The following is a 14,322-nucleotide window of genomic DNA, read 5'->3' as shown; positions in this document are numbered from 1 at the left end:
AGACGTGTAGCACATTTTAAGTGAAATTCAGCCTGGTGCAGTGGGATGGCACATGGCCTGTATCACTTATTAAGTCCCACTCAGGCCCTCAGGCGGTGTATCTACACTGCAATAAAACAACCGCAGATGGCCCGTGTCAGCTGACTCAGCCTTGCGGGACTTGGGCTGTAGGGCTATAAAATTGCAATGTAGCTGAGCCAAAGCCCAGGCTCTGGGACCCTGTGAGTGGAGAGGGACCCAAAGCTCCAGCCCGAGCCTGGATGTCTATACTGCAACTTTTTAGCCCTGTGAGCCCTAGTGAGCTGGCATGGGGGCAGGTGCAGGCGTTTTATTGCAGTGTAGACATACCCAGAATAGATCATGGGCCTTGTGCGGGTACTCCACCCAGGTGTAAATTTGACCTTTTCAGGGTAGCATGCAAATCCTTATAGAGAGCTGAGAGTGAACGAGCAAATTAAATCTTGATAGAATTGGTGTGTGCACCACAGGCTATTGTTGTCATGCACATTTGGATAAATTAATTCCTTGACTAAGAAAATTATCTTGGGCAAAAAAGTATAAAGCAAAACCAATGGCTTAAGTCATCCTGATTAGATACTACAATGCTTCTAGGAGACTGCAGGAGCAAAAAGACTTCACAAGGCTCAGAGGACAGTATTTCAAAGTGAATACATGAGCTAGTGCATGTCTGACCCTGTACAGGAATTCAGAATCTAGAGAAACATACAGCTAACACACAGTCTGTATGCATGCCAGATGTTATAGAGATATGCCCAAACCAGACCTCCATAGCTAACACCCCAGAAAGTTCTAATACACATCAGAACTTTGGGGTGGGGGGATGAAGCCCATCATCTCTGGTTGTAACTGAGAAGTCAGCAAAGCCTGGTTACATTTACAACTGGAATGTAGGTGTATAGGTATTTCTAATTCACAACAGTCACTTACCTGTAATACCAGAATGTGCTGAAAAAGCTCTGTGGAAAACATCAAACCCCGCCTGGCCCATTGATGTGGGAACTAGACAGTCTTCAAAAGGAGGGACCATATTACAAGAGCCACCATGTTGTATGTTCCTCTGAGTGTCAGTGTAATGTGGAGGGCAGAAAGTCTGTAGTTGCCCATAAAAGCCTAAAACAAAGAGCAGAGAGAAGACATTAAGATACTTTGATATTTTGTCTGTTTGGCTCAGATAGAGAGACAAAGAACAATAGCAATGACAAGCACGGTGGGTGAAACCCTGCCCACACTGATGTCAATGGCAAAACTCCCATTTATTTCAATTGTTTTTCTGCCTTAATATCTGATTCACTATAACGTTATCTGCAGTAATGCTTCCTCCATTAGATTTTGTCCCCACTGGCTCCTAACTACTTTAAATCCATCTTGGAATCATCCTGGTTCTAACACCACCTTTGTGGAGGCAGCAGTTGATCAGGAGTCATTATAGGGAGACTGACGTTTTCATGAAAACACTTCCTTTCTTCTACAGTCCTGTTCAAAGATCTGACATCCTGCAAATGTCACTTAGCTTCAAGTTCAGGAAAAACTCTCATTAAAGATAAGGAAAGATTTGCCTGAATAAGGACTGCATAAAACTATAGGATGTGTCCCTGGGTTTAAGGCAGCAGATTAAATCCTATCCAAGTGCTTGAAATTGACTCTAAGACTGTTGGAGATCATGGACTGATGTACGAGGCTCTGAATGATTGGGCTGCACTCAAAACATATACATACTCCCCCTTAGCTATTCCTGCATCGGGGCGGCTCCAGGCCCCAGCACGCCAAGCGTGTGCTTGGGGCAACAAGCCACGGGGGGCGCTCTGCTGGTCGCCACGGGCGGCAGGCAGGCTGCCTTCGGCGGCTTGCTTGCAGAGGGTCCGCTGGTCCCGCGGCTTCGGAGGACCTCCCACAGCTCTCTCTCATTTATACCAACACTTACCAGCTTGAGTGCCTTGCCTGATCTGAACTGTTGAAGAATCACACAAGGAGAAGAGGAGTTTGAAAGGTAAACAGGGTGCAAACCACTGAGGGCTTTATAGTTTAAATCCAGTATCTTTAAACTTCACCCAGAAAGTGTGCATGACTATCTCCTTGCCCATTAAAAGATGAGCCCAGGAGCAATACAACCTCAGAAGATTTTGTAAGCAAACAATCCATTGTCTAGGGGCTGGTGTGCCATTTCTCATGCTGAAGAATATGTAACAGTAAGTTATAACAAAAAGCCACTGCAAGATAAAATTACTCTATCTCAAAAAGCAACTTAAGAAATGTTCTGTATCTTAAGTTTCTTCCTCAGAAGTTGCTATCAACAGAAATGCTGATGTGCTAGACTGACTCTTCTAACTAGTACAGTTAACTAACTGTCATATGACATCCCTCCTAGAGTAATTTTCTTTTAACTTCTTAAAGTAAATTTTTTTTTCCCTACCAGCACTAAAATCAGAAAAAGCCCATCTCTGGACATATCTGCAGTAAATAAAGTGATGGCTGCAGATTTGGGGCTATGAATCAAATTTGGATGAAAAATCTCTTCTCAAGCTGGAAGAAAAAAAATCAGTAGCAAACTGGTTAATTGTAGTTGGGATGAGATGTAAAGTTAAGACAACTTTGCCAATTTGTGGTCATTAAAGATCCCAGCAGCTTTTCCTTATAATATAATAGCAAAACGTATTATAATGGGGGGAGGGTGTTGGTGTTAAACCTGGTGTGATGGACAAATCTTAGTTTGGGTACTTACCAGGGACAGGCAAGTCAAATACATTAGCCCAATAGTGCAAACTTTAGTGCTGTTCAGCAGCCTAATATTGCACAAATACAATTCAGACAACGCTAGTCTCAGTCATAGCCAAACCAAATAATTATAAATGCGTATTCATGATAACAGAGACTATTCAGCATCCATCTCTGGCCTCTGCTGATGTCAAGGGACCATGGCAGACTCTGATTTTCCTGGAAGTTAGCTAGTCCTGGCAGATCTATGGATTGTCTATCCCCTAAAGAGTAGCCATCTTGGTGACTTGAGTGGTTAAGAGAAGATGCAGGGCCTGTTGCTGATCCCTAAATAGCTAAGAAATGAATAGCTAGCTACCTGATGACATGGAAGAAGGTGGAAGACCACCTAAAGACAGCTGAAAGTAAAGGGAGTAGCCCTTTATGGGATGGCATTGTCTCATGCAGGGTTGGATGGCTGATGTTCATTCTCATGATATTTATAGTTGGGAGGGATGTGTCTAAATATCATTAAATTATAGGTCACGAATATGAATATCAGCCTATATGTCCATTACTAATGATTAAAGAGTGCCCAATCTGATTCATCCAGCACTGACTTATTTATAAAAGAATCATTTAAAAAAATAAATACTCAATGCATTTCTAAAACTGCAGAGACTATTAAAAAATAAAACCCTTCCGACCTAGGATTGCTTTACAGGAGGGATCTTTGCACTTTGATGGCACCCTACATGCAAGAGCTCAAAGCACTCAACAAAACTGCTGTAGTCTAACTATGATCCAAATATATTTTCATTACCTTTCCTAGGAAAATGTGTATAAAGGACATGTGCTAAGTGTTTATGCATGGATAATGTATTTCATAAATATTAGTGGGTAAAGCGGCAGAGAGGATACACTGGAAAACATGCTGTATCACTTTGTGTGGTACAATTGATTTCCTGCCAAGCTGGAGAAAAGATGTGCAATTTAGGAACTTGATGATTCTAATTATTTTTCCCTTGAGACTACAATCCTGTGGGCTCATTGAGGAAATATACCGATCTTGGCATGTGTCGTGTGTACATGTTTCAAAATGGAACATTTAATACTTAAGTGGATATATATGGGCCAACATTAAGGATGGGGAAAGCAATCTGAACCTTCACTTAGAATTCAGAAGAGGACCTATTTGTCAGTTTGTAAAAGCAGAGAGGAGTTTGATAAGAAACTTAGGTTCGCACACATTGACATAACCAACCAACCAGTGTACACACACACACACACACACACACACACACACACACACACACACACACACACACACACACACACTGTTGTCCATGTAAAAGGTTACATGGTAAAAAAGCCAGCAAATAAAGTTTTTTAAGTTGCTTTAAAGTTTTGCTCTCAGATTATTTTCTTTGAGAGGGGAAGGGATATTGGCTTACCCTGAAAGAAGCAGAAAAACAATGCACAAATCTGACCCTTCCCTTAAAGCAGACAGCAAATGTGTGCTATAGGCATTGCTAACATACTGTGGGCTCCATCCCAAGAGAGGCTGAACACTCAACTCCCACTGCCTTTAGTAGGACTTGTGGGTTCTTAGCAATTCTTAGGACTGGGCTCAGTGTTTTGAATACTTTTGTATTTAAAAAGTTTAATTGGATCAGAAATGAGCCAGCTTCCAAAGCATGTTAGCTATTTACAATAGATTTCCCCTCTGCTCAGTGCTGACATTTAAGAAAAAAACTGTTGTAAAATAAAAAAGGAAAAACAATACTTTCCAAAACTCAATTTAGACCATTACTATTGACAAACTTAAAAAGTGCTCTTAAAAACAACTGCTGTCTCAACCAGCATTGGGCCACATTGTGAAAGTTTACTGTTGAGTCAGACCAGTTACCAGAAACACAATCATTTCAATCTACAGTAGTCAGAGCCAGCTGGCAAGGCCCAGTAAGACACATGCTGAAAATGTTCTTTCATTGCTCTGAACTCATTCTTTATTTGTGCCTTTTCACAGCATCCTATTCTTAATGCAGAACAGTCTGGCAATAACGCTGACTATTGCAAATTGTAGCCTGGTGCAATCACTAACTGAGCCCCAAAGTAAGCATAACGAGCCAAGTCCTCCTGTCCCTTCTCACTCACTGCTGAGGCAAAAGAATTGTGTCCGAGGAAGCACTGTGCATTGTGGCCCAATGTAAAGAGAACTGCTGTTTTGTGCAGACATAATGGAGAAAAAAAATAGAGACAGCACATGAAGCATTTAATTAATTAACAAATTCATCAATCATTTTTAAGCTGGAAAGAGAGAAAAATGCTGTATTCTTGGAATGCCTGTAGATAGTAAACACTGAATGTTAAAAAAAGACCTAATGAAATCTTCACGTATTCACATGCATGTATTTATATGAACACTTTATGTCACCAGATTACACTCAGCTATTTTAGACCCAACCCAGCTTCATGGAAATCAGTGGGTATTTTTTTTTTAAAAATAATTGGAGATATACCAATCTCTTAGAACTGGAAGGGACCTTGAAAGGTCATCTAGTCCAGCCCCCTGCCTTCACTAGCAGGACCAATTTTTGCCCCAGATTCCTAAGTGGCCCCCTCAAGGATTGAACTCACAACCCTGGGTTTAGCAGGCCAATGCTCAAACCACTGAGCTATCCCTCCCCCAGCCCTTTATTCATAAGGGCTGAACTTGTCCAAACTGGCTTAGGTTAAAAAAAAAAAGAAAAATCATGTTATTACAGATAAGAGAGAGATTGTGGGAGAATAGCAAAGTGAAAAATCACAGCAACATTTTTGTTTGTTTGTTTTAGCAAATGTAGTACTAGTAAGAAAAAAAAAAGTGCTAGATGGACACAACCTTGCAGATTGTATGTCCAGCAGCAATATACCCCAGACAAGAAGGCAATTCAATCCCTTGCCATTCTTGGCCTCATAGCTGGGACTGCTCACAAGGGAGCTAAACTGTGGTAGTGGTTTCTGTGCTGTGATGCAACATCTTTAACAGACCGTCTAAGAGGCTGGTTTAATGAAGTTCCAGTAGCAGAATCACTCCGTAGGTCTATGGTTGTAGACTCTATTATTTGCACTGTAACAAAATTATTATACATCTCAGTTTAGTGAGGGATACTGGGGATGAGGCATCAGAATGGAAGAAACCAGCTGGACTTTCCAAATCCAGCTGGAGTTTGCAGGATTGACAGTTAGGAAAAACATCTTTTTATACACTGAGCAAGTTAATGTGTAAGTCACTGAAGAACAGTAAACACAGAATCCACTATGCCTTTTTTTAAATAACTAAATAGAATAAGAGTAGTAGTGCAATTTAAGTTGGAGTCTGGAGCTAACAACTAATAGTTTATTTTTATTTCTAGCCATCCTCCAAGTTCTCATGACAAGCTGATAAAACAGCAAGCACAGAAACAAATAAGACCCATCTTAAAATAACTCTGTCTGATCTACATAAAAATGAACATCTAATCCATATCCTATCACAGCACACAAAGGAACCATGTACTGTAAACGCTGATTAATAATGGACCCAACGCATTACCTTTGGCGATACCAGGGAAAGCTGAAGAGACAGCTGATTTACTGCTCCCAGTAGACACTCAAGAATGTAATAAAATACATATGATAAGATAAAAAGCAAATGCAATTCCTGTCAAACCATTGTAACATTCCAAACGTTTATAGCAAAGGTTCATACTGTGGCACTGTGCCCCAGATGGTGTGGTGGGTCCAGGCCAAGTCAGCCTCATTTTGTTTTGTTTTATTTGTTTAACACATCGACCTCGTTACCACTAAGCCAGATGTTTCTGAGTTTGTGTTTTATTTTAAATAATCATCTCCCTCTATTCAAATTTATTCAATACTATTAATTACCCATCCACTTGACATGGCAAATCCCAGCTGTAAACATTGGAATTATAGAACATAGTGTGTCATTAATACCACCAGGCATGGCGGTTCCACATAAGGATTATATTTTTATTTATATTATATCTATATCTATATATATTACACACCCAGTTATTTCAGTTGTGTTTCCTTTCTTTTAAGTGCTGTAATCAAAGATTGATGACTTCCGGACACAAGGCAAGCAGTTATTTTCTGGCATGATAATGTTATTTCCTGACAAAAATGAAATGCTTATAAATAGAATAAAAGTAATAGCTGTGTAGTTTAAACAGTTCTTCTAAGAAAACTTATCCTGTACCAAGCTGAGGGGCTCACCCTGAGGCCTGGTCTACACTACGTATTCATACAGAATTTAGCAGCATTAAACCGATTTAACCCTGCACCCGTCCACACAACGAAGCCCTTTATATCGATATAAAGGGCTCTTAAAACCGATTTCTGTACTCCTCCCCGATGAGGGGAGTAGCGCTCAAATCGGTATTGCCATTTCGGATTAGGGTTAGTGTGGCCGCAATTCGACGGTATTGGCCTCTGGGCGGTATCCCACAGTGCACCATTGTGACCGCTCTGGAAAGCCATCTGAACTCGGCTGCACTGGCCAGGTAGACAGGAAAAGCCCCGCGAACTTTTGAATTTCATTTCCTGTTTGGCCAGCGTGGAACGCTCACCAGCACAGGTGACCACGCAGAGCTCATCAGCACAGGTAACAATGCAGTCTCCTGAGAATTGAAAAAGAGCTCCAGCATGGACTGCACGGGAGGTACTGGATCTGATCTCTGTATGGGGAGAGGATTCCATGCTAACAGAACTCCATTCCAAAAGACGAAATGAAAAAACATTTGAAAAAATTTCCGAGGCCATGATGCAGAGAGGCCACACCAGGACTCAGTACAGTGCTGTGTGAAAGTTAAGGATTTCAGACAAGCCTACCAGAAAACCAAAGAAGCAAACGGAAGGTCCAGGGCAGGGCCGAAAACATGTCGCTTCTACGCTGAGCTGCATGCAATTCTAGGGGGGTCCGCCACCACTACCCCACCCCTGTCCGTGGATTCCGAGGTGGGGGTGGTAATCTCAGCCATGCCTGAGGATTCTGTGGACGGGGAAGATGAGGAGGAGGAAGAGGAGGACGAGCTTGCAGAGAGCACACAGCACCCCATTCTCCCCAATAGCCGGGAGCTTTTTCTCACCCTGACGGAATTACCCTCTCAGCCCTCCCAAGCCACTATCCCAGACAATGAAGCCATGGAAAGGACCTCTGGTGAGTGTACCTTTGTAAATATAAAACCTGGTTTAAAAGCAAGCGTTTTTTAATGATTAATTTGCCCTGAGGACTTGAGATGCATTCGCGGCCAGTAAAGTTACTGGAAAAGTCTGTTAACATGTCTGGGGATGGAGCGGAAATCCTCCAGAGGCATCTCCATGAAGCTCTCCTGGAGGTACTTCAAAAGCCTTTGCAGAAGGTTTCTGGGCAGGGCAGCCTTATTCCATCCTCCATAGGACACTTGACCATGCCATGCATGTAGCAAGTAATCTGGTATCATTGCATGACAAAGCCTAGCTGCGTATGGTCCCGGTGTTTGCTGGCATTCAAGCAACATCCGTTCTTTATCTCGCTGTGTTATCCTCAGGAGAGTGATATTATTCATGGTAACCTGGTTGAAATTCTGGAATTTAATTAAGGGGACAGAGATGGTTGCGCTGTTTGCCTGTGGCTTAAAAGAAATCCTTCACTGCATTTAGCCAAGCGGGGGGCATGGGGGGGAGGGTGATTGGCGCTGAGCTTTTTCGCATTTGGCTAGCTGGGATCTTCCCTGCTACCAGCCATGCGGTGGGGGGGAGGGTGGCTAGCAGCGATCTTCCATGATACCAGCCACGCGATGGGGGGGAGGGGTAAAGCGATCATCCCAGAGAATTGGATGGGGGCGGTTCTGGTGCTGCACGTTAACAGGAAAGAAGCAGCACTGAACGGACTTTGCTTGCTATTTGGGAAAGGAGGGTGCTGGATATATGAAGGCTGCAGAAGCAGAAAGACAATGGCTTACCATGGCCACATGCAAGCCGAATTCTGAGGCCCGGACCTGCGTCTGTGTTCTCTAACACCAAAGCCGCAGGCACTCAATATTAAGATGCAAAATGCGACCTTGTAGTGAGATCACATGTGCTATGTAAGGTGAATAGTGTTGTTCACCGTGAAAGAGTATAACCATTGTTCTGTAAAATGTATCTTTTTAAATACTTCTCTCCCTTTTATCCCTCCCTCCTGCAGCTGCAAATTTTTCAAGTCTCCCTCCTCCATCCTGAAGGCTATCTCAGATAAGGCGGCAGAAAAAAAAGACGCGTAACGAAATGTTCTTGGAAATCATGGAAGTGACCCGCAATGAAAGAGCTCATCTGAATGAGTGGAAGGACTTGGTATCAAAGTACAGGAAAGATGCCAGTGACCGTGAGGACAGGAGGGACCAACGTGAGGATAGGAGGGATGAACATGAGGAGAGGAGAGACGCTCGAGATGAGAGGTGGCAGCAGGAAGATCTGAGGTGTCGGGATGCAACTCTGGGGCTGCTGCATGATCAAACGGACATGCTCCAGCGTCTGGTGGAGCTTCAGGAATGGCAGCAGGATCACAGACCGCTGCAGCCCCTATATAACCGCCCTCCCCCCTCACCATGTTCCTTAGCCTCCTCACCCACCAGACGACTAAGAACGCGTGGGGGGAGGCTCTGTGCACCCGCCCATTCCACCACAGTGGACAGCCCAACCAAAAGGCTGTCATTATTTTGAAAAATTTTTAGTGGCCTTTTCCTTCCCTCCTATCCTCCCCCCAAACCCCACCTGGGCTACCTTGTCAGTTCTCACCCTCTTTTTATAATTAATTAATAAAGAATACATGATTTTTAAATGAGAGTGATTTTATTTCCTTAGGAAGCAAGCGGTAATTGAAGGGGGAGGGTGGGTGGCTTACAGGGAATGAGTCAATCAAGGAGGAGGGGAGTTTCATCAAGGAGAAACAAACACAACAGTCACACCCTACCCTGGCCCGTGATGAAACTGGTTTTCAAAGCTTCTCTGATGCGCACTGCTTCCTGGTGTGCTCTTCTAATCGCCCTGGTGTCTGGCTGCGCGTAATCAGCAGCCAGGTGATTTGCCTCAGCCTCCCATCCCGCCATAAAGGTCTCCCCCTTACTCTCACAGAGATTGTGGAGCACACAGCAAGCAGCAATAACAATGGGGACATTGGTTTGGCTGAGGTCTGAGCGAGTCAGTAATGTGCACTAGCGCGCCTTTAAACGGCCAAAGGCACATTCTACCACCATTCTGCACTTGCTCAGCCTGTAGTTGAACAGCTCCTGACTACTGTCCAGGCTGCCTGTGTACGGCTTCATGAGCCATGGCATTAAGGGGTAGGCTGGGTCCCCCAGGATAACGACAGGCATTTCAACATCCCCAACTGTTATTTTCTGGTCTGGGAAGTAATTCCCTTGCTGCAGCCATTTAAATAGAGTAGTGTTCCTGAAGACGCGAGCGTCATGAACCCTTCCCTGGCCATCCCAGGTGGATGTTGGTGAAACGTCCCTTGTGATCCACCAGTGCTTGCAGCACCATGGAAAATTACCCCTTTCGGTTTATTTACTGGGTGCCCTAGTGCTCTGGTGCCAAGATAGGGATATGGGTTCCATCTATCGCCCCCCCCCTCAGTTAGGGAGTCCCATTGCAGCAAAGCCATCCACTATGACCTGGACATTTCCCAGAGTCAGAACCTTTTGTAGCAGCAGCTTAATGATTGCTTTGGCTACTTGCATCACAGCAGCCCCCACAGTAGATTTGCCCACTCCAAATTGATTCCCGACTGACCGGTAGCTGTCTGGCGTTGCAAGCTTCCAGAGGGCTATTGCCACTCGCTTCTCAACTGTGAGGGCTGCTCTCATCTTGGTATTCTGGCGTTTCAGGGCAGGGGAAAGCAAGTCACAAAGTTCCAAGAAAGTGCCCTTGCGCATGCGAAAGTTTCGCAGCCACTGGGAATCGTCCCACACCTGCAACACTATGCGGTCCCACCAGTCTGTGCTTGTTTCCCGGGCCCCAAATTGGTGTTCAATGGCTAGAACCTGCCCCATTACCAGCATGATCGCCAAAGCGCAGGGGCCTGCGGTTTGAGAGAATTCTGTGTCCATGTCCTCATCACTCTCGTCGCCGCGCTGCCGTAGTCGCCTCCTCCTCGACTGGTTTTGCAGGTCCTGGTTCAGCATAGACTGCACGATAATGCGCGAGGTGTTTACAACGTCCATGATTGCTGTCTTGAGCTCAGCAGGGTCCATGCTTGCCGTGCTATGGCGTCTGCACAGTTCACCCAGGGAAAAAGGCATGAAACGGTTGTCTGCTACTTGCACAGAGGGAGGGGTGAGGCTGTACCCAGAACCACCCACAACAATGTTTTTTGCCCCATCAGGCACTGGGATCTCAACCCAGAATTCCAATGGGCAGGGGAAACTGCGGGAACTATGGGATAGCTATGGGATAGCTACCCACAGTGCAACGCTCCGGAAATCGACACTAGCCTCGGTACATGGACGCACACCGCCGAATTAATGTGCTTAGTGTGGCCGCGTGCACTCGACTTTATACAATCTGTTTTAAAAAAACGGTTTCTGTAAAATCAGAATAATCCCGTAGTGTAGACATACCCTGAGAGGTGCTGAGCTCCTCCCATGTACTGAGCATGTCTAAAGTTCCAGGATGAAATGCTGACTCCATCGGCATCCATGGTGCAACTCCCATTGAATTCAATGGAGCTAGGATTTAACCTCATGCCTTATAATAAGCAGTGGTGTGGTGGTGTGGGGGGAGGGGTCCTGTGACCTCAGTATCAGTGGAGGTCTCTGGGATTGCAGGGCCCAGAGGGGTCCCGGAAGGCCAATGTCTCCTCATCACAGACACTCCAGAGACCAGGATTTGGTCCATATTTCACTGTGAAAAGAAAATACATATGCGTGCCCTGTAGAAAATTGAGATGTCTGATCTCCCCTCTGCACACAAGCACAGTGAGGACTGTTTTCCTGAAAGTTTCAGAGGACAGTGGAGTTCCCTCTGTGAGAAACCTTATTTTGTAATGCAGATTTCACCAGCTCTCTGCAGAATCTCACAAAGCCTTTCCTGATCCCATTCTCTGAAGGACATCACTGTAACACAAAGTAAAACTATTTCCCCATGCTTATCTCCCCCCCCCCAATCCCTACAGTTCCTTATATCTCCTTGTCAAGTGCTGGAAATGGGCCATTTTCATTACCACTACAAACAGTTATTTTTCTCTCCTGCTGACAACAGCTCACCCTCCTTATAATGTATATGGTAACACCCACTGTTTCATGTTCCCTGTGTATATATATATATCTTCCTTCTGTATTTTCTACTACATGCATCTGATGAAGTGAGCTGTAACCCACGAAAGCTTATGCTCAAATAAATTTGTTAGTCTCTAAGGTGTCACAAGTACTCCTGTTCTTTTTGCGGATACAGACTAACATGGCTACTACTCTGGAACACTGTAACTGAGACACAGTGAGTGAAGTAATATCTTTTATTGGACCAACTTCTGTAGGTGAGAGACACAATCTGTCAAGCTACACTGAGCTCTTCTTCAGGTCTGGGAAATGTATAGGTCAGATATAGAGTGATCGCTTTGTGAAACATGTTCACCCACAGGTGATGTGGTGTTTTTGTCTTTTATAATTTTCCTGTGTGAGTTGATTTGAGAGTGCTGGGTGAACACTTTTCACAATGCTATCACTCTATATCTGACCTATCAATCCTCATCTTCAAAAGAAACATGCACCTCATCTTGTGGTGCTATAAAATGGTGTTTCTTGGTGCACATTTCTACTATTTCCATTAGACCATGCAGGCTATCAAACTAGAGTGAAATGATAATTTAGTGATGTTTATGCTATTTAAAAAAAGAGAAATGGGTCACATCCTGTATTGCTAGAAGGCCTCGTAGTTGTGGAATGACAGACGTTTTAAGATGGTTGCTTTATTAAATTAACAATTTGAATTACTTTTGTAGCAACTACGTTTATTTTCTTTAAAAATCTGATGGTTCCCAAGACAAATAAAGAATGCATAATTGTTACTTTGGTAGCTGACTGAATAATTCATGGCAGGCAATATTTGGGCTTGTCTACATGGTGCGGTAGTATGCATCAGTGGAATGTGTATTCCAATGCGCATCAATGTGTCACACACTAACTGGCCCATACAGAACCTGCTGGCTTGCACTGAAAGCTTCCTAGTGAGCACTAACTTAGTCCCATTTCAAACAGTACTACACTGATGTGCAATAGGGAATATTTAGTGTGTGCCAGTAGGATCTACACAGATCAGTTAATGCACAACACGTTAGCACGAAACAATTCAGACACTACTGCTGCACACTGCCACACTCTGTAGACAAGCCTGTTGCTCCACTTTTGGCAATTTTCTCCACTGAATGATCATATCAAGTCATTTTCTTCTTTCATTATTCAGCCAGTTCTAGTTACTACCATAAACCACAAATAGGTATGAAGTATGGTCTAGACTTGAAGTGTAACCAGGTTGTTATTGCAGAAATGACCAAAATGATAGCAGCAGCAGCAGCAAATATCATTGTACGGCATTAGACAGCTCTACTCCCCAGTAGACTTTGCCTAACTGGGTATTGTAAGCATAACAAGATCCTTTTACTACAAAGACATGGCTTTTCATTATGGCTAGCTCCTGTCCCTCATTGCCCACACCTCATTTGTTAGTTTCTTTAATCTACTATGTCTGGTCTTAAACTAAGGCCCCAGTTCTGCAACTGCACCCGGGCTAATGGAACTTTCTGGGTCTGTCTACACAGCAAAGACAAAACCCACAGCTGACTCAGGCTCAGGCTATGGGGCTATTTCATTGCTGTGTAGACTTCCAGGCTCAGGCTAGAGACCGAGCTCTGGGACCTTCCCACCCTACAGGGTCCTAGAGCTTGGGGTCCAGCCTGAGCCTGAAAATCTACACAGCAATGAAACAGCCCAATAGCCCAAGCCCAGTGAGCCCGAATTGGCTAGCATGGGCCGACTGTGGGTGTCTAGTTGCTGTGTAGACACATCCTTTGTCTACAATAGCCCCATTGACTTCAAGAGGGTTCCATATGGGAACAGGGATTCACAGAGCAGATCTAGCCACAGGGTCAGGGCTTATAACTGTAGGTTCTCCAGTGTCAGGACTATCTTTACAGCACCTGGCACAATGGGGCCCTGACCTAATTGTGGGGTCTCTCGGTGCTATCAATAGTAAACAATTTCTGCTTCACAGTCATTATGCTCCATGTGCACAGCTCAATACATTGCCTAAACACCTTGTAGGCACTTCCAAACCCACCTGCAGCAAGCAATTCTACATATTTTTTATTTCACAAGAGAAAGTCTTCAGATACCACTATCTTTCCTGTGGAAGGAAATGCAATATTTACTCCCTCAAACAATATTCTTTAAGGAAAAGCTCTGTAGTATTCTGGGGATGTTGCATATCCCCAGAAACAAGGCATGAGATCTCAATAGTTGCCAATGTTCTTTCAAGAAACAGCAGTACCACAATGCAAGTAGTTGATAGAGTATATAAGACAAGTCAATCTTGGATCTGCCACATCATTTC

At 44.1% G+C, this 14,322-nt stretch overlaps 1 protein-coding gene across 2 annotated transcripts in view; it reads right to left on the bottom strand.

Annotated features, from left to right (window-relative positions):
• GLIS3 (GLIS family zinc finger 3) overlaps positions 1-14,322 on the bottom strand; it is a 323,632-nt gene that overhangs the window by 19,941 nt on the left and 289,369 nt on the right. For both annotated transcript variants that reach the window (XM_045020847.1, XM_045020848.1), the window contains exon 12: positions 949-1,131. In XM_045020847.1, the coding sequence (XP_044876782.1) occupies positions 949-1,131 (183 nt within the window). The remainder of the gene's footprint in view (positions 1-948; positions 1,132-14,322) is intronic.

This window comes from Mauremys mutica, chromosome 6 (genome assembly GCF_020497125.1).
Source record: "Mauremys mutica isolate MM-2020 ecotype Southern chromosome 6, ASM2049712v1, whole genome shotgun sequence".
Taxonomy (NCBI): Eukaryota; Metazoa; Chordata; order Testudines; family Geoemydidae; genus Mauremys; species Mauremys mutica.
Note: the sequence above shows the minus strand (reverse complement) of the source record. Positions and strands in the feature narration are given on the sequence as shown.